We start from the raw sequence: 22876 nt of genomic DNA, 5'->3' as shown, positions 1-22876 counted from the left end.
GTTAAGTTTGTTTATCAGAAACCCGACTACGGTGGCATTTACCAGACCACTAGACCCCCTTCCACTGAGTAGCTCTCGGGTCTAAAACGCCGCCGTTTTATTGATCGATGACCGACGGACATGTTCTCGCTTGTAGTCTCAGCACCCCCGCGGTGACGTGTTTGTGATGTTTTCATTTCGCCAAATCTGCCGATGGATTTATTGTCTCCCTGAGTCTACTTGCACTCCCAACACAATATTAAGCACATTGAAAAATGTACAACATGAGTGCGTATGTCATCGATCGCTGATATGTTAATGCATTCTGAACTTATTAAAAACCACTACTGTTGCGTGTTTGTACAATACGTTGCTCTTAACACGTTGTACTCCTCCTTATACAAAGTCAGAGAATGTGTGTCGCTTATTTACTACCAACTATTCCCAACAGTACGCAATTCATAGAACGACGGTCAGCAACGTAGCAATGCTTGTCAATTTGCTGACGTCAGCCGTGTGCGTCAAATGTGCCCAGAAGTGTCTACTGTTTAATGGGATTTGAATTAGCGCAATGCTCTTTGCTTTCTCCCAAACTCAATGCAATAGTGGGATTTGCCTGTCTGTTATTTAATCCCTTTGTTAACATTAATGTGCCAAGCTGAGTTTAGTGGAACGTGATATTGGCAGAGTTCAGTGACAGACAGAAGTGGTTAAGTTCACTTACATAACTGAACATAGTGTTTTGTATTGTATGCACATGCCTACTTACTGAATACTTCAATATTAAACTAATAGTTTGTTTTTTTATGACAAGGTGTTAAGAAAGTGATATAAAACTGATATTAGCTTAGCACAAGACACTCACTACCAATGGAATAATGTTGTAACATGGATCCAACATCAGGTATTTGGAATATTACAATACTATGTTTAATTAGGTAACACTAAATTCGACCTTTACCCAATACCCTGCTATGCCTCTCTGTAAAACCTCATATAGAACAAATTTTCCAACAGGAAACTGTAACCAAGTTCCAAGAGGAAACTGTTAGCTTACTATCTGTGTTTGTTACAGCCACTTGTAGCAGGGAGAGTGAGGTTAGCTTGCCTGCGAATGCGACCTGATGTGCTATGGACCAGCAATCGGGCAGTGGTGAAGCTATACACGATTCCTCAAGGGGTGGAGACCTTTTTACATTTCTCTACAACTTTATTAACCAGAGTGCAGAGCTACAGGGCGCGTCCACACAGAGCGGAATTTTAACCGCACCTCCCAATATTGTCGTCACAGCAAATATTGCTGAAAATATTGTTCAGAACATACAAAACATAGATCCTGTACTTCAAGGTGGTTTATTGGTAAGTATGTTTAATTTTTAAAAAGATAGTAAGTTCTATTAAACATATTTTTTATTTAGTTAAAAGACTGTTTCTCAATAATTATTATGTGCGCAAAGGTAAAATTTAAAAAGTAACTCCTTATGATTTGTTTCACCCACATGTGTGACTCAAGTTAACTTTCTCAACAGGATAACCACCTTGTCGACTTTCCAGTATCACCAGACAAAACCACATTAAGTACCGGCTGTTCTTGTGCTGGTACTGGTAGTGGATCAGCTAACAGATCTGTTCAAACAACTTCAGGTACTTACACAGTATTGCTGACCAGTTATAATAAAATAAAACTATTTTTAACTCCTGTGTTTAGTGAATTATTTACCCAATCTTTTTTATTTTACATAAAATTATTTGTATTTTAAAATGTAATTACATTTCAGGTCCAAGTGTTTCCGGTTACCAGCTTAACAACAATAACAACAGTAAGGAAGACTTCATTGATCACTCCAACATTTGTAAAACAATCAACGATATAAATAACAACCAACAACAGTCCGATAACTTTCCACCCTCCACAAGCATGCCACAAAACACTGGTCATCCGATGTCCAACATCAGTGTTCCTGCATCCGGAGGAGAGTTTCTTCAGGCTCCTCTACATCCGCCTCCAATCCAGATTGATTCTTCGCAAAACTTTCCCCTTCAAAACTGGAACATGGATGCTGCAGGAAACACAATGAATTTATCTGAAGTATACGCCACCTCGAGTCTTCACTACCCAACACCAGAAATTAACCAAGCTACTATCCCTGTCTACCCTAACACTGGATTAGACCAAAGCTACTTGCAAGGTGTGATAGGGAACACAGGGTTTGTTCCACAACAGCAGTTTAACCTACATAGAACCAACCAGATAAACCATTTGCTGCAAAATTCCCTCCCAATGCAAGAACTTAACTCAGCTTTGCTCAGACCGGATAACCTGTCTGTTTCAAGAAGCCAAGAAATGCCAGTCATGTCTTCAGCATATGGGGTGAGTGAATGAAGGTTTTATTCATGTTTCATATTACGCGTTTTATAGGATATGATGTACATTGCTTTTATTGAAGTCTTAACAGAACAAAGCAGCAGGAAGTTACAGAACAGAATATGACATGGCGACAGTGTGAGAAAAAGAGAATATTGTTTACAGAGATGCAGGCATTGTGTATAAGTGCAAGCAGTTAAGAGCTTTGCTTGAGTTACGTATTTTAGTTTTGGTTCTAATCGGTGCTCTCTTTATTTTACAGATCAATGCTTATCATCAGAATTCAAATTATAACACAATGAACAAAGTTTCACTTACACAGAACGTCAACCAACAAGTTGTGGATTATGATGCTTATAATAACAATGGTACAGTCGGTGCTCTTCGTCACTCTTCCACTGTCAGAAAGTCCTCCAGACATGAGAGTGGTAGCGAGGAGAGCTTAGTGGAGGATCGGACAGGAGAGAAGAAACTTACGAGCACTCCAATTCCCTCAGATGCAGAGAAAACCTGCAGTAGCAGCGTAAGCAGCGGGAGCCATGAAGAGTCACCAAGTCCCCAGGAAGTGGATGTTGGAAATCCTCAGAAGCAGGTGCAGATACCTTGCAGTGGATCCTCATTTTCAAACGTTGAGCAGCAAGATGAAGATCCGGAGTTCCAGCAGTTAGTCGGAGATACTTCCATTGATGCGGCGGCAAATTTGATTCCCGTTGCTGAAAATGTGGTAGAAATTGATCAAGAAACTGGAGATTCTCCTGTTCCTGAGAATGTGACTTCTTCTGCACAGTCTGCGTCGAAAAGTTCTCAAAATAAGAATTATCCTCAAAGCAACGGGGGTTCGAATAAAATCTTACAAGCAAGTTGGACACATACTAAACCACATACGTCCATTACTGAAGCATCGAATGCGGCAAAGAAAAAAGAAAGAATGGCTAATGAGAGCAAAGACTCTTGGTCAGTTCGTAAGGAAGAGAGGAGAAAACGTCGGCTGCATAAAAAACGACTAAAAGCAAAGCAAATGCAAAATGATTCTGGAGAGTATGACGCTCATGATCGAATTGAGCAGCTGGGAACTATGAGCACTGAAAACTACAGTGGACATGACTCTCACGGCGGCAGCAATCATCCTCATCGAAAACATCACAGAACTAATGACTCCTGGGATAAGATGGTGAATGGTGCAAGTGAGCAAATACAGAGCTCACAATCCGAACAGTATCCAACTGCTTATCGTGGTTTGATTCCTAAAGCAACTGCTGATCCCACCAACAATGCAAATATAATTGCTAAAAATAACCGATTGCAAGAAGGACACCGGAAAGACTTTCGAAAACATAAACACAGCGAGAAAAAACGATCGAAAGTGCGACTAAAATCGCAAATGACTCCAGATTCCACAAGAGAAAATTCATCTCTGCAACAGAATGCTTTTTTACAAGAGAATGGTGCCATCAAAAGCACTGGTTCAACTGGAAAGTCAAATGAAGTTATCAAACCTTCGGACATTCAACCAACCACCAATCATAATGATGGTGAGAACTCGAACAACAATTTATCTGCGAACCAGGGAGGAAATATTGGTGTACGAAGGTGGCAAACTGTCACTGCTGTGCAAGGCCCAAAACTACCACCCATGTTATCAGAAAGGGACCGTATTCCAAAAAGAGGTAGACCCTCGAAAAAAATGACTGAGCAGAATTTAAAACTAAAAGCAGAAGCCTTGCAAGCGGCACAAAAGAAAGCCGATACAAACACACCTAAAGCACCTGTAGTTCCACCAACAGGATCTAATCTTGTTTCCTTGTACACCATAAATGACAAAGGATTTATACAGGAGATTGCCAACAAACCTAAAGAAAGCCGACGGAGCAAAGAGAGAGCCGAAGCTTTTTTAACAATGTTGTCGGAAATATCCAAGAAAAGTTCAATTCAGACCAAAACTCCCAGTGCAAAAGATGCAGTCGGAGCTTTCAAGGCTGTCGGCGTGAGGACAAGGAAACAAGCATCAACCGGATCTTCTGCTGAGAAAAAGAAGTCTCGCTCCAGCAAAGTCTTTGGAGGTGAGTGTGCTCCTGCTTCCACTAAAGAGCTGAATAAATCTGCAGATGGCATGAATGAACACGGTGTGTACACTTTCTCCGAGCTTGCCAAGCAATACAAGATCTCTGACTCCATTCTATACAGAGCAATGGAGCAATCGCAGCGTGGTGTGAATTCCAAATCAAAGGTATCCAAATCAGTCCAGAAACTTAAATTGGAAAAATCTAATAGATCAGTGAAACCACATAGTAAAACGGAAAGCAAAAATGAACCTCTTACCACTGTGAAGCCAACTACCCATTCTGCTAGTTATAAGGTAGATTCTAGTAAAGCAGAACATAAACTACCTACTGCTGAGAAAACCAGTACAAGCAGTACTTCTCAGTTTTCAAGTGAGTCCAGCACCCTCAAGCCTATTTCTCTATCAAGTGAGAAAGCCACCGAGTTATCAGAATTGGAGCTACCATCTCCAACTCATGTTCAAAAGATAAAGAGGAAAAAGAAAAAAAAGAAACACAAAAGAGAAAGAGATGAGGATGGAAAGAGAAAAAGAAACAAAGAGAAGAAGAAGAAATCAAAGCACAAGCACAAACGATCAAGAGAGGCGTCAGATTCTGTTTTCACAACTACCGAGATAAACAACAGTTCAGAACATTTGTCCTCCACTCCACAGTTACCCAGGACAAGCGCTAAGACTCACATGCCCAAATCAGCTGCTTCTCTATCTAAACACAAAGATTCAAGTCCATCTGTAACATCAAATAACTCTGCTAGCACATCAAAGAGAGATAGAAGCGTCTCAAGTTTATCAGGTCTGGATGAAGATCAGGCATATGATGCTGGAGACAGCTCTTCGGATGCTGATGTTACAAAGCAGACCTGCGAAAAATCTCGGAAGAAGTCTTCGTCAAATGGAATATCCACCTCTGCAGCATCGGCTGTGTTTGGCTCTAGTGTTTCCTCAGTTATGCCATCTTTCCATGCAATTAAGGAGCACGGCGGGCTAGAGCAACTGTCTGAACAAACCAAAAGGCTTGAGGGCCATGAGAGCTTGATTAAAAAACACAAACACAAGCGGAAGAAACTTGTTCGTCGAACTAAAAGCATCTCCGACCCGAAGTTCCTTGGCAACATGGAAGAACTTGTGCAAAGTTTACAAAATGTAAAGATCTCAGAATCCGAATCATTTTTGTCTAGCTCCATTGTATCAAAGTCGAATATTTTTGCCAAGAAACCTGGTCTGTTCTCTGGTATGTCAAACCAACACAATCTTTTTAGTGGAGATGCTTTTTCATACAGAGATCCTTCGAAAAACTCCAAATCCAAAAATCCTTCATTTTCAAAATCCACATCTATTGAAACAGCAGACAGTTCGCTCAACTTTGGAAAATCAGATCGCTACGGATTTTCTTCATTCTGCAGGTCAAACTTTTTTCAAGCGCACGGATTTATCAAAAAACACACAGGGCCACCAATCAGACCTTTCATGAGCAATGCAAATGCCAACAGTGAGCAGAGCTTTATTTTTTCAACAAGTGAATCAGCATACAGGAATGAACCTTTACCTTCCAAATTCAGCAACATAGATAGCTCCAAAACTGGTGTCCCTTGCTCTGAGTCATTAAGAGAGGATGAGGGCCCTGGAAGCAGTAAAAAAGGTGGGAAGAGGAAGAGAGGATGGCCTCTTGGAAGACCCAGAGGTCCCCGTATGAAGAGATCGATGCTAGATGCAAGTGACAGCTCAGCAAGCAGTGTTGGATCAAATTTTACAACGAAAAATAATCCAGGTTCCTTGACAAGCTCTGCTGGAGATAATGATGGAAATAAACTGTTTCCTGCGGATTCGCAGCTTTGTGATACTTATCAAACTGGTAAAGCTATAGAACAGGACTCCAACAACGTTAAAAAATCAAAGAAAGGTAATACTGAAAAAGCTACAACATCATCACAGCAAGCCCCCTTTGCTGATGATCTGGTCAGTCATATTAAAGCAGTGATTACTGCCACACTTACTCAGTCTGAACTATCAACTGAAAAAGTTTCGAAAACTGTTGATATTGCTGTGGCTGATTATCTGCAATACAAGAAGACCAGTTCCCAACCTGATGAGAAAACTGTGTCACATCTAAAAACTTTGTCCAAGTCTGACAGTGGACCACCTGTGAAAAAGGCAAGAGGAAGACCACCTAAGGTCACAAAGAAAAATAAATCTGATAGTCGTAACGTAATAAATGAACCAGAGGACCAAAATCTTGATTCACTGAAAGAAAAAAGTACAAAGAAACCAACAGCGAATCAGGTTAAATCAGATAATGATACTTCTGATGATGACCTACCATTAAAAGCAAGAATGAACAATTTCTCGAGAAAGCGTGGTCCAGGTAGACCAAGAAAAAGTGACGATCTAACGATATCTGTGCCCTCACAAAAAGACCAAGTTCATGTGGATCAGAGTCGCAACAGAACCAGGAGATCTTCAAGTCTTCTAACATCAGCTACAAGAAAATTCAAGCAAACAGCGCAAAAAGCTAAGAGTACAGTTGTAAAAACCAAGCGAGGCAGTACCTTGAAACAATCCACTAATGTGTCTACTAATGGAGCTATTTCATGTCAAAAAGCAAAAGTAGCAGTTGGTGCTTGTTTGTCATATAAAGCTCTTAACCAACAATCACAATCTGCTTCATGGATTAGGTCACTCAATTCACCCCCACCTGGTATGTATGATGGCATGCAAGCTGACAAGCATATGGATGAAGCAATAGAAGATGCAATAATCAAATGTAACAAACCCACCCCTCCGACTAAGACTATATGCCGCACAGTTTATGATCACGCACACAAACCTGTGAGCAAAAAGAGCTTGGAATCTGTGGTTGCTAAACTAAAGAGAAAACAAACTTCTGTGGAGAACTCGGAATCTGAAGGAAACTCGAATGCAAATAACAACGGTCATGTAAAAGTGAGTGGCGTTAACTTTAATTGTCTAATTAACTCAAAAATTTAAACCAAAAACTGATCATTAATTTAAATTTATTGTGGTTTTATTCTTTGTTTTTGAATATACTGTTCTTCCTTTAGGGTAGATCATTAACGAAAAAAAATCTTCTGTGCAACGCATTAAATATTTTAAGTGGCAGTAAATATAAGTTTAGTTTTATCTCTAGTTTTTGTCACTTTTTTCGTTATGTTTTTGCGGATTAACTTAACAGAATTCGTTATGTTGTTGCGGATTAACTTAACAAAATCTGCTGTTCAGTCTAATAGCCATGCACTCATGTTCACCAAACATTGTTGATTTGAACCGTGTCAAAAACATGTAACTGATATGTTTAGTTAGAGGAGGGTGTGGAGACAGCCGCAGCTGGAAAACTCAGTCATGCTGCTCGAAAAATATCGAATGAAAGCGAAGTTTCAAGTCCATGTGCAGACGAAGCCACCCAACTTGACTTTTATGGCGACGCGTCAGATTTGAATTTGATGCAAAACAGGAAAGAGAAGCAAGTTGGGCATGCCTCTGCTGCTGGAATGTGAGTCAATTTTGACTTTTCCTAGAAGTGTATTGGCTCATATCCCAACAGATTGTTATCTCTGACTAAGAACAATACTGCTGAATAATTGTGAAAATATTTTCAACAATGGCAAAGAATTTAATAAGTGTATAAAACAGCAAGAAATTTATTTTTGAATTGCATGAATTACTGCTTATTCTTGAGAAGTCTCGTGCAATTAGTATAAAGCTATGCGAGCTCATCCAAATCTACTTTAAAAGTAGCAATTAATTGTGATTAATGTTGCTTTGCTTTCTGCACTGCGCCAAGTCCACACAATTTAATTATTTTCCACCCATGCAGATCAATAGCAGATGGCCAATCCACTTCAATGCTTCTTCCACAACGGAAAAAAACTTTCCTTAAGTCTGGGCTATTTTCATCCCACTTCAAAACACAAAGGTAGGATATGATGTAAATATTCAGTTTCTAATACTGTTATGTTCGATTAATACTGAATTAAAATCATTTTTAATGATACACATTGGAATCTTAGTATAGCCTTTTTTTATTCTAAAATATTCTGATTTTTAAGTGTAATACCATGTTAGTATCCTGTAACTTTTATATGCAGTTTAATTCTATACACGGATTTACAATTTGGTATAAAACTGTATCTCCCTCTTATCTGTATTAATTTCTATGCCTATGCTTATTCCTATACATAGCATTATACTTTGGAGAAGCAGAGTTCTAGACAATGTTTTTTAGACAAATAAACGCTACATCAGTTAATATTTATAATGTATAAGATGAGAACGAAACTATGAAGTCACAAAAATTGCATGAAGCATTTCTGTAGTTCGGTAAAAAGTATTTCAAATTTTTTTTAAAAAAGTAGTCGAAAAAATCATAAAAAAAAGTAGTTCAAGAAATCTTTAAAAAAGATAATTCAAAATAATATTTAAAAAAGTAATTGCAAACTAAAACCTTAACCCCATCTAGTGGTGAGGATGTTGAAGACGAAGATGTCAATGAATTGCTCCCGATGCCGATTCATGCCGGCAACTTCCTCTTAAAATCAAGAAAAGATTTCCAGCTTCCATTTAACATATGGTGGATGTACAACCGCAAACTAATCTCGCCAAGCCAGGATCTTGCCACACAGTTCATTAAGATTGAAAAAAGTAAGTTTATTTTTGTAGACTATTTTGCTTGGTGAAGACATTGTGTATTTAAGAGTGATGTGGGGGAAGATGGGACATCTTTAGCACATAATATACAAATATCCTGATCATGTTTTAAGTAACCAAATAACAACGGTCTATGAAAATCATTAAGGATACGGTTTTATAATTCTTTTATGTTCTTTGTTTACTACCAAATGAGACAATAAAATAGAATGAAAAGGCGTCCCATCTTACTATATATTAGAGCTTTGTTGGTGATTTAGTACTTGATAATAATAATAATTTTTTATTTGCCTCTTCGATTACGGTAGCAAAGATTTAGGAATATTTTAAACGATAAAACGGGATACAGCGACTAAACCACAGTTGTTAGATCATTAATAGAACAAAATCTTCTGTGCAGCACATTAGTTATTTAAAATGGCAATGAATTTTAGTTTAGTTTTTCTGGTAATAAACGTGTATTTGCTTACCAATGTTTTCACATTCTAATCAGGTCACCATTATCAATGTAACATTCGTATTAACCATATTATGGCAAAGTGCATTGAATTTTAAACGTTGGTCAGCAGAGTAATAAAATGCAATTAGAGCTCTATTTGACTTAATTATATGCCTGGGAGCAACAACTTATATAGATGATGTATTTGCTGTGATGTGTTTACATTCTAAAACTGACCATTCAAAGTTAACAACCCAAGCGTGTTATCATCGGTCATTCATTGTTAGTTAGAGTATTGTAAGAGGGTTTGGGATATTCTTTTTGTAGTTTTCCACTTTGGTGTTGTTGTTTTAAAATTTAAATTATCTTGGAACCGTTTTCTGCTTTTTCTTTTAATAAAGTCTTCAGAATATGAACTTTAAATGTCATTCAATTTCCGATAAATGCCATCTGATAGCTGTGTGTATTTAAATTAGTCTGGCGACCATGCCAGACATAGAGCAGACATGTTGTCTGGAAGCTTACCAAAGACCACCGAACAGCGCGAGAACAGTAAACAGTTACGCCGATTTAACGATATCCGTACATTTACGTAATGAACATGCCATATGTGCTTGTAAAACAACCGAAATGAGGTTGTTAAATTTGATTCGTAGTACATGGTACAGCCGTACACACGACACACCCCATGTAAAACTACACTTATCTAATTTGATCACTTGTTAAAATTTCCCACCCGTTTAAGACGAAACTAACAAAATGCAAAAACCTGTTTTATTAATTTACTTTCCACGTGCGTCTTCAACCATTAAAATATTCCAAGCCCCTTTAGTTCCGCATATTTATATGACTCTTATATATTACCCAGACGTGTACGTGGACAGCCAGCCGACATGCGAGCAAGAGGAACATGTATGCGTCTGCCAAACCCTTTCCGATATTCATTCCCTCTCCTCTGACGTCCATGGCTGCGGAAAGGAATGTCTCAACCGACTCATGTATATTGAGTGTTCCCCCGACACCTGTCCGTGCCAAGACAAGTAAGTGTACGCTCGCTGAAGTCACGTTTTCTTATGCCTTCCTATTGTATCATATTTAATAGGTAGACACCAATCGGTTTTATTAGGTAAGCGTAATTTATTCTAACCACCATATTTTAAATAAACGTGTTTTTTTTCGGTGTTTTCGCAAATCTAAATAAATGTTGTTGGTATATAGGCTTGGTAGTCATAGCACGATTTAAAGGAGAGAATAACCATCCCCGCAGCCTACGGCAATATTACTATATATTTTACGCCTTAACAATGCGCTTTTGTCTTCATACATTATGTCAGCATTATAGCCAAAAAACGCACATGCAACATCTGGGCTTAATATGTAAGTTCATCGCTTTTTTGGACAAACTTCGTGCCTTTTTTACAGCAATCACGGCTAGGTTGAACCAATTATATTGTTGCTTTCATTCGTATTACTTTGTTTTGTCGCCCAGTTTTAACGGTTTAAGTTTAATTGCACGCGGATGTACAAACGAATTAATCTGAACGAGCACTTTACGAGCGCTAATTCAACAGCCCGTGACGTCACACAAGTTTGAAGGCGGCTCCGATTCAAAGCTGGCTAAAATTAGATCCCGAGCTCTCTGATACCCAATTTACGTAATCTGGCTATGCGGTTTTGATGTCTGCTCGCTTAAACAATGACGCACTGATGTAGTCGGGTCAGCGCCATTTTGTTAATATCCTGTTGACCGCCGTTCCCATATTCCATGAAACATCGACATTTCCATCCCTCATACGAGGTTTGGGATTCGGGTTCCTAATTCGGAAGCGTATTGTTACGAGACCACCGCCCGCAACCCTTACACGGTGGGAGTCCGGATTCATTAATGGGAATATTGAAATCTAACCGCATCCCGGTATAAGACCACTCGATCCGGGATAAACGCTTTCTTAGAAGGAAGCCCTTTGCTTATCTTAAACAATCACAACAGCAAGCATTGCGCAAATCGAATGCGCCTTTTTTTCTACACGCTTTTCTACATTGTAACCTTTTTTACCAAATTCGATATTCGCTGCTATTGTTAACCATACAGTTGAAACTGTTGGGTAAAGATAATATCTCATTGGTGCTTTTCTCATGAACATAGTGTAGAAAAGTTTTAATACTTCGTCATATACGTCTCAAACATTCATTACTTTACGCATTAACATAATGCTGCATAACGCGCATTTTAAGTTAAATATTCAGCTTGAGCCCAAAACGAATATTGATTTTGCTACTACGCTCGTGTTGAAAAAGTACCGTTACTGGCAAAAGTTTTGCTTATAATGCAGTTTAAATATCCAATTTCCGCCAAACATGTGTCGGTGTTACTATTAATACTATATTCTATCGCCGAAACAGATTTTCTTACTCCGCTGCAAACTGTTAATGTGAAAAGTTCTGTTTAAAAATAGCTAAAACTTTGCTCGTAACTTTAACGCAGGTGTGCGAACCGATGTATACAGAAGCAACAGTGGTGGAAAGATCTCGAAAGATTTCGAACCAACGATCGTGGTTGGGGGGTTCGTACCAACTCTGATATACCTGAAGGTAAGAAACATATTGTACTTGGGGTAAGATGGTCTTTAGTTTCATTTTTTTCCGACCATTTGCTAGAAAAAAAAGTTAAAAAATTTTATTAAACCTAGTCGTCCGCGACTCCAAAAGATGGTTGTTAATTGTTAAAAACACGATAAATAAATATGGGATATTATATGGTTTCGGTACGCATCATCTTACCGCACAGTATTATAAATTTATATCGTATAGACGGTAGTGTTTTGGCTACAGCGTCGTTAAAAATCAACGTAAACCGTATGTATGACGTGTATTTAGTGCTGAGCGCATTATTACAGCGACGTTTATTTATATCGCTGACGAAACAAGCTAACAAAGAGTTCGTGTGTTGCACCGATACCTGTACTTTATACACAGTGAATGGTTCATCTTTACACGAATCTGTTTATCATACACGCGACCAGTATAATCTAATTATATATTTTACAGAAGAAAATGAAAAACACGATTGAATTTCAATGTGTAGTCAGAAACTTGTAACTAAATGATGAAATTTGCTATAGTATTAGCTAAATTCTTCAAATCTATTGAATAAAATACACCTACGTGAACCCGGTATATATAATTGCTACATATGTTACCGGTAATCTTTCGCACCTGTTTCACCTCGTATTTACAAGCGGTTGTACCGGTTCAGGCCAGTTCTTACTGGAATACGTCGGTGAGGTTGTGAGCGAACGCGAGTTCCGGCGTCGAACAATTGAGAATTACAACGCCCATAATGACCATTATTGTGTTCAATTGGAGGCTGGTACGGTGATTGACGGCTACAGACTTGCTAATGAGGGAAGATTTGTGAACCACAGGTGAGCTTTGTGGGCTTGTGCTTACTCTACATTGCGTTACTTTGGAGCAAAGCCAAAAATGCAGGAAATTTTGCCAATATTGGAGTTATTCGGCTCTTATCCGTTCCACATTTTTTCATATCAAATCGAATTTATATACAGTTTTATACTATTTTTTATGAAATCCATTTTATTGTTTTCGTGCCGTAATGTGTTTTCTAGTGCAAATAAACGGACTGTACGACTCTCTATAACGAATGTACTTATACATGATTTTTGCATAACAGTCCCATATGGAGTTACTATTATTATATATTTTCGTTTGCAGCTGCCAACCGAACTGTGAGATGCAGAAATGGGTTGTGAATGGTGAATACAGGGTCGGTTTATTCGCAAAACGCCCAATCGTCGGCAGCGAAGAGCTCACGTACGACTACAACTTCCACGCATATAACCTGGACCGCCAGCAGCCGTGCAGGTACTTTTTACCCAAGCTTTCAGGGGCAGGCGGTCGAGTGGAAATGAAAATTTGACAGGCCGACCAAAATAATTACTTTCCGACCGCAACAGCATGAAAAATGCAGAGCTGGTCCCCGCGCTCCGTAAATCCCCGACATTAATATACTCGAAGCCCTTTAACCTTCGTCTAGGAGGCAGGTATGGGTTATTGTTGCTGTAAACAAACGGAAAGCTGTGAAAAGCCCGTCAATACAAGCCAAGTAAGCATGCTTGTGATCCTAGCGAGGCAAATTGCTTGCGAGTGGTCCAAGCCTGAGGTTTTGCTGATGTCTGCCAACAAGCCCGCCCCTCGAGAGTTAATTATATTAAAATTCCACTGCGTGTCTCGTTCGGCCATTTTGACAGAATTTTAAAAGTTTTAGCTTTTAAATGCTGCATCCGCACTTCTAAATTAGACGGAACCGCACGCAACGTTGCAGGAGTTAAATTACCCCGAAAATAGCAAATGATCGTGTTGCATAACGGATTGTGTTTCACAAATTAAAGTACCAACGCTCGACTTATTCTCGTTCAATCCACATCCCGCCCCATGTACGTCACGCTGCATCCAATCGTAGCAACAGCGACGTTAATGGACTTTGTGACGTCACAGATGCGGTAGCTCGGAATGCCGAGGAGTGATTGGTGGAAAGACGCAAAGAGGAGCGGAGCAAGGAGGAAAAACGAGGAGCACGCTCCACCCGACCAAAGAACGTCGACCAAAACACGCATCATGTGAAACACATTTATATTCAACAACAACACAGGTTAATATGAACAAAAAAACGTCTTCGTTATTTTAATTAGCTTAATGATCTCCACTATTTAAAGATTAATTCCAATGTTTCTTATACGTTTTTCCACAGTTGCTGTTATAAGCCTTACCACAACACTTTTAAAAAAATCGGCTGTAATTTCGTCTGCTCTAAATATCGGATTATTTAAATTTGTAATATGTAGACTTGGTTATTTAATGGATATTGTGTTCATTTCAAGCAGTATAGAATCGCTGATAAACTACAGCAACATTCGTTTTAAATTAAAGCACAATGTTAAACCAAATGTGATTACTACCCTATGCTCCCGTATGCACCACGGGATTATATGGCTTAGTATTGATCGATGGAAATTTAATTCAGATGCATAACGCAGTGTTATATACATGTACATTTCTGCAATTATGGCCAAGTGGAATCTAGCCTGGCGAGGGGCAGTATACCACAAATTTTTAAAATGCAATAGGCGTTTGTACTATTGTTAGTTCGCACGTTGTTTTGCTTTCTGCAGTCAAATAACGCTGCTATTACGTACCAGCTCGTCGCTTTGACGTAACACCGAAACATAATTCCCGGCCGCAGGCATTTGTCTTGGCTCTTGTGACGTCACAAGCGAAATTATCTTGAGTATTATGACGTGCGCGGACGATAGATCAAACTTTATGTACCTCAGGACCGGAATATTGAAGTGGGCACGAGAAAATACAAGGTCGAACAGATGCCTTCGATATCAGAGGACGAAAAAAAGTTTGTGAAGCGATCTCGGCTGTTCCTGCTTCGCAACATGCGCCAGGTACCCACTTTGTGTAAATTGTGCCCTGCATTTTTATCTCCGAAACGATCAACCGTGCACCACATGTGGCATGGCTTCGTAATTGGATTTACTGCGTAAAAAATATCGAAAATCCAAGTTAGATTTGGTTAAAGAAAAGCTGGGTTCTGTTTTTCTTTTCCTTTATCCATTGGGTGGTAAACAACAAAATATTTACAGAATTCAAAGCTTTTTTCACCACTTAAACACGATTGGAAAATATGAGATATTATATGCTAACGATATCCATCTTACCCCACTAATATATTGTATTCTATACAGACGAAAATTAACCACGAAAAGTCGTCTCCGCGAACCCACCCCCACGACGATACAGGTATAGCGAGACTTACCAACCTCAAAAATATTTTAAAATACCTTCCTAGTGAGTGTTAAAATGCTTTTAGTATAAACCGTGATTCAAAATTAAAGAATTCGGACCATAATCCCTTGATGACAATCTCATTGTTTGTTCAAGCTATCTTATTCTTACTCATAATTTCGTCTGTGGTACTTCATCAAACACCGGTGTGTATTTCCTATATATAAGTATACGCCTCCCAACACTGACCTGCAATTATTTTTCCAGATCACGAGAGCGACGAGTCAGAGGTAAACGAAGTGATTTAACTCTATTATCATATCTCATATATAATAATCACTTTCATATAAAGGATCATATAAAAATTGCTGTGCGCTAAAAGCCATGCGATTTCATAGAAAAAAAAACTTTTTAATTGCATTTTACGAGTAATTAATTGGCCATAAAATATGAAAAAAACTTGTAATATTACTAAAAAATGCTACGTGATTTTTAGATTCCTGCGTTTTTATTTTCAACTATACCTATATGAGGTTTATTCATACAAAATTTTTTCACATAAAAATTATACAAAATATTAATAAAACTTTTCCTTTTTATTAAACCGCTATCTATACACAGACATCTACGAAATCCACTTTGCTACGTGACGCAATCAATGACGTGTTCACTGCAGTCATGACTTGCAAAGACGAAAACGGAGTTTCAGTCGCAATACCGTTCATTAATTTACCTTCAAAAACCCAGTAAGTTGTTTATTTACCATCAGTATTTTCACGCCTTGACGGTTTTACACCTTGCTGTTATGTAAGCTCACATAATACGTATTCCACCTTTGCCACAGCGTGACGCTTAAGTTACATAATCCTTGTTTTTCTGCGGCCTAATGGGAAATATACTGCAGTTAGTGAAAAATATTTTTTAAGCAATCTATTTTAGAAGATTTTTACTTTTTTTTAACAGTATTATATAGTAGGTTGGGGTGGTATGGGACATCTTTTTATTTTATTTTCTTGTCCCATTTGTTAGTAAACAAAGAACATTTAAAGAATTATAAAAACCATATCCTCAAGACTCCCATATACCGTTGTTAATTGTTTAAAACACGATCAGGATATTTGAATATTATGTGCTGAAGGTGTCCCGTCTTCCCCCACCCTACTATATCTTATAAAATGTAACGTTCAATACACCCGATATGTTTATCTAATGCGGTGAGTAAATTGAAGTTCTTAGTACTGCTTATTGCATCACAATATCTATTGTGACGTTTATCGAATATTCCTCTGTCACGTCACAGGAATCCCGAGTATTACGACCACGTGACTGACCCGGTTGATTTGAGTTTCGTGGAACAAAAGATTGTGACGAAAGAATACGAAAATTTCCAGGAGTTTTGCGTCGATCTTCAACGAGTGTTCAGAAACGCGGAGGTAAGTTAAATACTTCGCCATGTATATTGGAACTGTATGCCTGTAACATTGCGCAGTGTTTTGCTGAGAGCTGTATAATAAGACACATAAATGCCAGTAAGCAGACACATTCCTATACAGCGCAGCCTTATCAAATTCCAAGCTCCCCGATAAAATCGATTCTCTCGCAGAAATACCACGGCAGAAAATCGACTTTGGGCCGTGACGTGGCTCGACTGCGGCGTTCCTTCGCCTGCGCTCGTTCCCTGGCCGCAGCAACGCTGGGCGAAGACGAAGAGGACGAAAAGAAGAAGGTTTGTTGTTTTGCTCGAGCCGTGCTTCATCAAATATTAAACGAAACGACACGCCGTTTACCAAGAATCAATTACACGCTGGTGTAGGGCGCCATTTTGCGCTCGTGGAAGATGTTTTTGACGTTGTGTGTTTTTCACAGGAGTGCTCGGCACAGCAGAAAGAACTGGACGAACGAAGGAAGAACGGAGATTACATAAGGTGTATATGCGGGATATTTAAGGACGAAGGCCTCATGATACAGTGCGAGAAATGCTATGTAAGTTTTGCCTTTATCGTCAATTTTCCAATTTCTACGTTTTTAAACGAAAAACTTCAGTGTCCACAATCTTTTATATTGTTAAATCAACATGATTTTGCCGGTGGTCTTTTTCTATGAAACTACCGTGATTTTTCCGAACGCGGTAGTTTATGTTAACCAGCATACTTTAAGCTAAGGCATCATACCACAATATGCTCAAATATTTCAATTAAATGGTAACCGATTTTTTTAAACCTAGTAAATGTTCCCCATCATAGTGTTTCCACGTTACCCCGCTCCTCCACCCAATACATTAAATAATTTTCCCCAATCCAGGTTTGGCAACACTGCGACTGCATGGACGCACGACCCGACGATTACAACGATGAACGGGCTTACTTGTGCGAGGAATGCGATGCTAGACAAGTTCCCTCACAAGTTCGAGTTGTTCCCCAGCCACCCAACGCACCACCCGGCCACACATATTATCTAACGTTAATGAAGGACGACATGCAAGTCAAACAAGGTTTGGGTTCTTCGTTTTTTAATTAATTTAATATTCGCTATAGTATATTTGAATGGATGTAACTTACTTTATCCTCGCGTGGCCGGAAAACGACAGTCGATATCACACGGGTTTAACATCTCGTGCCAGCTTACGAGTTACCATGTATGTTACTTTGTAAGTGATTATTTTTTTTATGTATCACAGATATAAATGTAGTATGTGTCCCTGGGTGTTGACGTAATGGGCCAACTCCTTAAAATACTAGGTCCTTTGGTGTGGCTCGCTTTAGAACCTCGTCCATTTAGAATGTAATGCATAGGCTGTTGATGCCAGGCATGTAGTCGGATTGAGATGTTCTGGCCATAATCGTCGAAACGGTTGAATGTGAAATGCGAGTTCAATCAGACTTGTGTTTATTAACACACACCTTGGTCTAATCTCCCTAATGCCATGTTGTATTAGGAGAGCCTCGGAAAATGTTAGGCTTAAAAGAGTCTGTTAAATTATAAACATTCTAACTGAAGTCAAACGTATATTCACATTACATTTATGTAATGACGATACATTCATCCATCTCCATGTATACGGTTCTTCACTGTCCATGATTTTATCCGAAAATTCGTCCCGCTTTTATCAAATTCCCACCACACATGCCTACCCAGCATTAACGCTGACAGCTCATTACTGAATATTGTACAGGCGACTGTGTGCGTATGATACACGACCACAGGCTTCGACAGCGCCCATCGAGCCAACCACCAGTACGATCATCCTACCGACTCCAATCTCACTCCACACCGGACACCATGGACTTTTTCCGTATAAAGAAGCTATGGACGGACGACAAGTGAGTATAGATTGATAGGGAATTATTAGTGGTGTACCATATGTTACAGTGTGCGCAAAAGTATTTTAAAAAATATAAACTTTTTTGTCAAACCACCTTTAATAGAATATTATAAACGGCGCCGTGGCAAAGCGGTTAGCACACATACCTCTTGCCCAAAGTTTACGGGTTCGAGGCTTGCTGCCGCTACCGTTGTATGCGTATGAGTCATTGGGCAAGACACATAACGGCAATTGCTACAAGCTAGTGATCTCTTATGGGTTGTCTAAATTATCAATTAAACAAAACAAAAATTCAAAAAAATAATTACCTACAAACAAAGGTAAATTGTTTTAGTGTCTTTTAAATACAAAACTAAATATTTATTCCTATTTACAGCGGAGACAAGTTCGCGTACGGTCACCATTTCCTCCGTCCTCACGACACCAGGCATAACGAAGGTCGTCTTTTTTACAATAACGAGTTGGTCGCTACTCCTTTCCATGAAATCGTTCCGCTAGAGGCGGTAGTAAGCATCTGCTGTCTCATGGACTTTGAAACATATTGTCTTGGTCGACCGAAAGGTGAATTATATTGCTTTTTATATTTTACGTGGGTGAGGTCCTACAACCTGACGTGCTGTAGGCCCCAAGATTTAGGCCAGAGTCGGCCCATCATTGCCCCAATTTATTTCAACAGCACACATTGAACAGCTTATTTTATCTGAAACAAACAGGTTTTTACGATAACAAATATTTTATAAAATGTTGATTACATATTTAACCTGCTGAAAGTTTAGTTGAAAATTTTTCTGCCGTAAAATCTTTTTTTTATATGCCAAAGTGTCCTCTCACGGCGTGAAAACCCGTTTCACCAACCATGATTACATTTCACAGGCGTGAGAGACGAGGATATATACATCTGCCAGCACCGTGTCGATCTATCCTTCCGTATAGTTGAACGTGTGATAAAAACTCGATACCCGACATGTACCAAACCTCACGTGTTTGACGTCTACCCATCCAAACTTGAACCCACAAAAGATTTATTGGTAAGTTAATTGGTTTTATATGTATAACACGCCTAGTGTGAAAATTAAAGCAGAATACTGTGTGGTAATCTTAAACAACAATAGATTGTTTGCTAGTGTAGTTATCTTGAACAACAAAATGATCAAATTCTAGAAATTAAAATATATAGTAGGGTGGGGAAGATGAGAAACCCTTTCACTCTATTTTATCGTCCCATTTTGTAGTAAACAAATGAACATTTAAAGAATTGTAAAACCGTACCCTCACGACTCTAATACACCGTTGTTAATTGATTTAAACACGATCAGGATATTTGGATGTTATGTGCTAAAGGTGTCCCATCTTCCCCCACTCTACTATAATACTGTGGAATATATAAAATAAAAGTTATTCTTGTATCCTTTAATTACTATATATACAACAGCAAAATTGTGTAAAACTGAAAGAAACATTTATTGGTAATCATAAGAACTAAATTAAGCCTATCTTCGGCCATTCTAATGTTGATTTTATATTAGGTCAAACATTGTCCGTTTTATTGCCAGTTGATTACACTGCGCAATAACAGCGCACCAGTGTACCATGTTGACCCCGCTCTAATTAGCTTTATGGAAACGAACTCGAGTAACCTAGCAGCTTATCCATGCCGTAATTACTCGAGTACTTGCTTAACTTTACGCTAAGCTGATGTTTCTATAAATAGTAGGATACAAAGAGTGCTTCAAACTCAAAACTTACAATTTCTCTTCTGGTATAAACCTAAATTTTATTTTACCTTGAAATAACTATACCCTAACGATGTCTCGCCGAATGGTAGACGAAATGTTGATCGAAAACATTACTTTTTATCAGAGCAGTTTTTAGTAAAGTAACATTATGTTTGGTATCATGTTATTATGATAACTCAACAGCCTACACGTTTAAGGTTGGAGATTATAGTGTCTATGGCTATTAGCTGGTAGTTATAAATTGTTCACTTTAAATTGCTATTGCCGACTATTAACCTGTCGTTTTAAATTGGTACGCTAAATTTAAAGACAGTATTTGAAAATAAAGTTTTATAATCTTACAAAGGTGCCCGAGCAATACAGGAAGAATGCTTTCCGTCGAACTTTGTGGCTCAAATCAACAGAACATGGAAATATGAAGTCTGATGAAGGTAACAAGCTATTTAACCTACATATCTAACATTATATGAGTTGTAATATTGCCGTTTGAGAATGGTAAGGAACGACTGATTAGGACTTGATGGATTTTTTGTTTTATTGTCTTAAAATTCAATATTTTGTTGCTTCATCATTGGATTTAACGGTTTTTTTTCTAAAATCCAATATTTCTGTGACCTATCAGACGAAAGTAGCGGCGACGAAGAAGTCTGCCTGCCGAGCCAAGGTGAGAGCATCGAGCCTGATGCTCTGATGGCTGATGACGTCAGCATGGAAGATAATGCAGATAATAGGGACGTCAAGCAACGACGTTTAAATGGAATTCTCAGTAAGCTTATGAAGGATGCCAACAGCAGGTGCGAAATGGATTTGGTTGAAACTTAATTATTCATTATACACGCACCGTTGCGGATATAAATAAAGACTCCACTTTTTTTGTTCAAGTTAAAGACAGGACCTGCGAATAATTTGATTTTCACAGATTAGTGTGAAATTAACATTAGTCACTGTGGTCCGAGATTATCCTTCGTTGGAGATTGGTTTTAGTCCTGCTGGTTTATAACAGGAGGTTATGCGCCATATCTACAGTCTATAATTTAACAGTTAGCACTGTATGTGTTGGAGTAATAAGCTAACTCTGACCAGGGTCCCAGGTTTGCGGGCGTGCCTCGGACCTTATCCATGTATAAAAACTAGAAAAAATACAATTTGTTTAAACGTTACTTTAATTGCCATTTTACTTAGGAATCTGCAAGCATCGACATAGCCGGGCATTGCACACCGCACACGTACAATCACACTTTCTATCTATCCACAACCTTCCACTTTGCACTTGTTTGATGGATGTAGTGTTCCTCGCATGCAGTCCCTATTCGCTCCGTTTGCGTCCGCTAGACGGCGCCCAAGGTCAACAGTATTGTGAGAGACCAAAAGCCCTCGACTCGACTTGTACAAACAGACTATATCAGCGGCTCATCGCTCACATTGGTTTTCATCAACTTGCCAAATTTTCAAATACAGCGAGCCGCTTAGCTTGCCTCGTCTTAAAATCCCTTTCGCCGAGCGAATCGACCACCAACAGTAGACAATGTTTGATTACTTTTTTTGTAACGCCACTTTCCTATGAAAGAAATTAACCACGTTGGTTTATTTTACCACTTTAAAACCATTTTTAACCTAAAAAATATTCTTAATCGACAGTACGATTGGTACAAAATGAACTTGCTTACAGACACTGTATAATTTACAATTAACCACACCACATGTCACAAAACTGTCACGCGTTATTGTATTTCGACTGAATCAGCATCTGAACTAACTTTCTAAAAGTCTACAAATTTCCGAAGGTGTTTCGCTTGCCCGTTATAGGTGTATACATTTTGTGTCCTTTCGCAGTTTTTTCCCAAAGCAATATGTTTTTTTTTCGCGCTCGTTTTTCGCTGTACATAGCCCACAACATTTCTGTACGTGCTCGCAGTGCATAATCATATATACATAGGCTAAAGAAATATATTCTATACTTACGTTATCGCCGTACACGTTTTATTTTACCGCCTGAACGTGTGTAAATGTATATTTTCGAACAAGATCGGCGGCTTGTTGCACTGCGTCGCGCTTTTAGCATGCTTATTGATTTCAATTGTTTTGTACTTTTATTTCGTGCCGTAAACGCTTTTATTCCAGCTGGTTGCCAAAAGTTCCATTGCCCGCATATTCGCTTATAAGCTCGGTATGTTGGCAGGTTGTTTTAAGCGTCTGTATTCTTATGTAACTTCGTCGTTGTTAATGTGAAATAGACACGAGCTTGAACAGCCCTGCCACGCCGGTTGACAATAATAAAAAGTACACGCGTCTTTGTCAATACTTTTTTGATTTTAATTCGAAGTAAATTAATTTTAATCAGGCTAGGTAATAGATCCCCAAAATATTGAATTTGGTATTTTTTTACACTTTGAACCAGCATAAATGGGGTTTCTAGCTTCAGTAGTTAGAAAGCTATTGTATCTGGCGGAAGATGGGACACCTTTGGTAAGTCGGAAAGATATGGTTTTATAATTATTTAAAT

At 38.7% G+C, this 22876-nt stretch overlaps 1 protein-coding gene across 1 annotated transcript; it reads left to right on the top strand.

Annotated features, from left to right (window-relative positions):
* The first annotated feature begins 752 nt into the window (after positions 1-752).
* On the top strand, positions 753-22672 carry LOC149736410 (uncharacterized). The gene is made up of 27 exons (XM_089876883.1): positions 753-883; positions 1055-1338; positions 1509-1623; positions 1758-2350; positions 2607-7343; positions 7718-7911; positions 8236-8334; positions 8878-9059; positions 10373-10544; positions 11990-12096; positions 12761-12929; positions 13237-13386; positions 14020-14173; positions 14856-14975; positions 15276-15330; positions 15583-15605; positions 15937-16061; positions 16616-16748; positions 16919-17041; positions 17182-17298; positions 17617-17806; positions 18488-18635; positions 19014-19198; positions 19511-19665; positions 20720-20804; positions 20996-21167; positions 21556-22672. The coding sequence occupies exons 2-27, from the start codon at positions 1111-1113 to the stop codon at positions 21575-21577; spliced, it is 8553 nt and encodes a 2850-aa protein (XP_089733009.1). The 5' UTR covers positions 753-883; positions 1055-1110; the 3' UTR covers positions 21578-22672.
* The last annotated feature ends 204 nt before the right edge of the window (positions 22673-22876 follow it).

The sequence above is a fragment of the Ciona robusta genome, chromosome 4 (assembly GCF_009617815.1).
Source record: "Ciona robusta chromosome 4, ASM961781v2".
Taxonomy (NCBI): domain Eukaryota; kingdom Metazoa; phylum Chordata; class Ascidiacea; order Phlebobranchia; family Cionidae; genus Ciona; species Ciona robusta.
The sequence above is the reverse complement of the archived record's forward strand: the minus strand, read 5'-3'. Positions and strand labels throughout refer to the sequence as shown.

What these genes read in the sequence shown, in the direction of transcription:
- LOC149736410 (XM_089876883.1), top strand. Translation starts at nt 1,111, where the DNA reads ATGGACCAGCAATCGGGCAGTGGTGAAGCTATACACGATTCCTCAAGG. An exon ending in ATAACAACGGTCATGTAAAA is followed by an intron (nt 7,344 to 7,717) that starts GTGAGTGGCGTT and finishes TGATATGTTTAG; the next exon opens with TTAGAGGAGGGTGTGGAGAC. An exon ending in GTTCATTAAGATTGAAAAAA is followed by an intron (nt 9,060 to 10,372) that starts GTAAGTTTATTT and finishes TATATTACCCAG; the next exon opens with ACGTGTACGTGGACAGCCAG.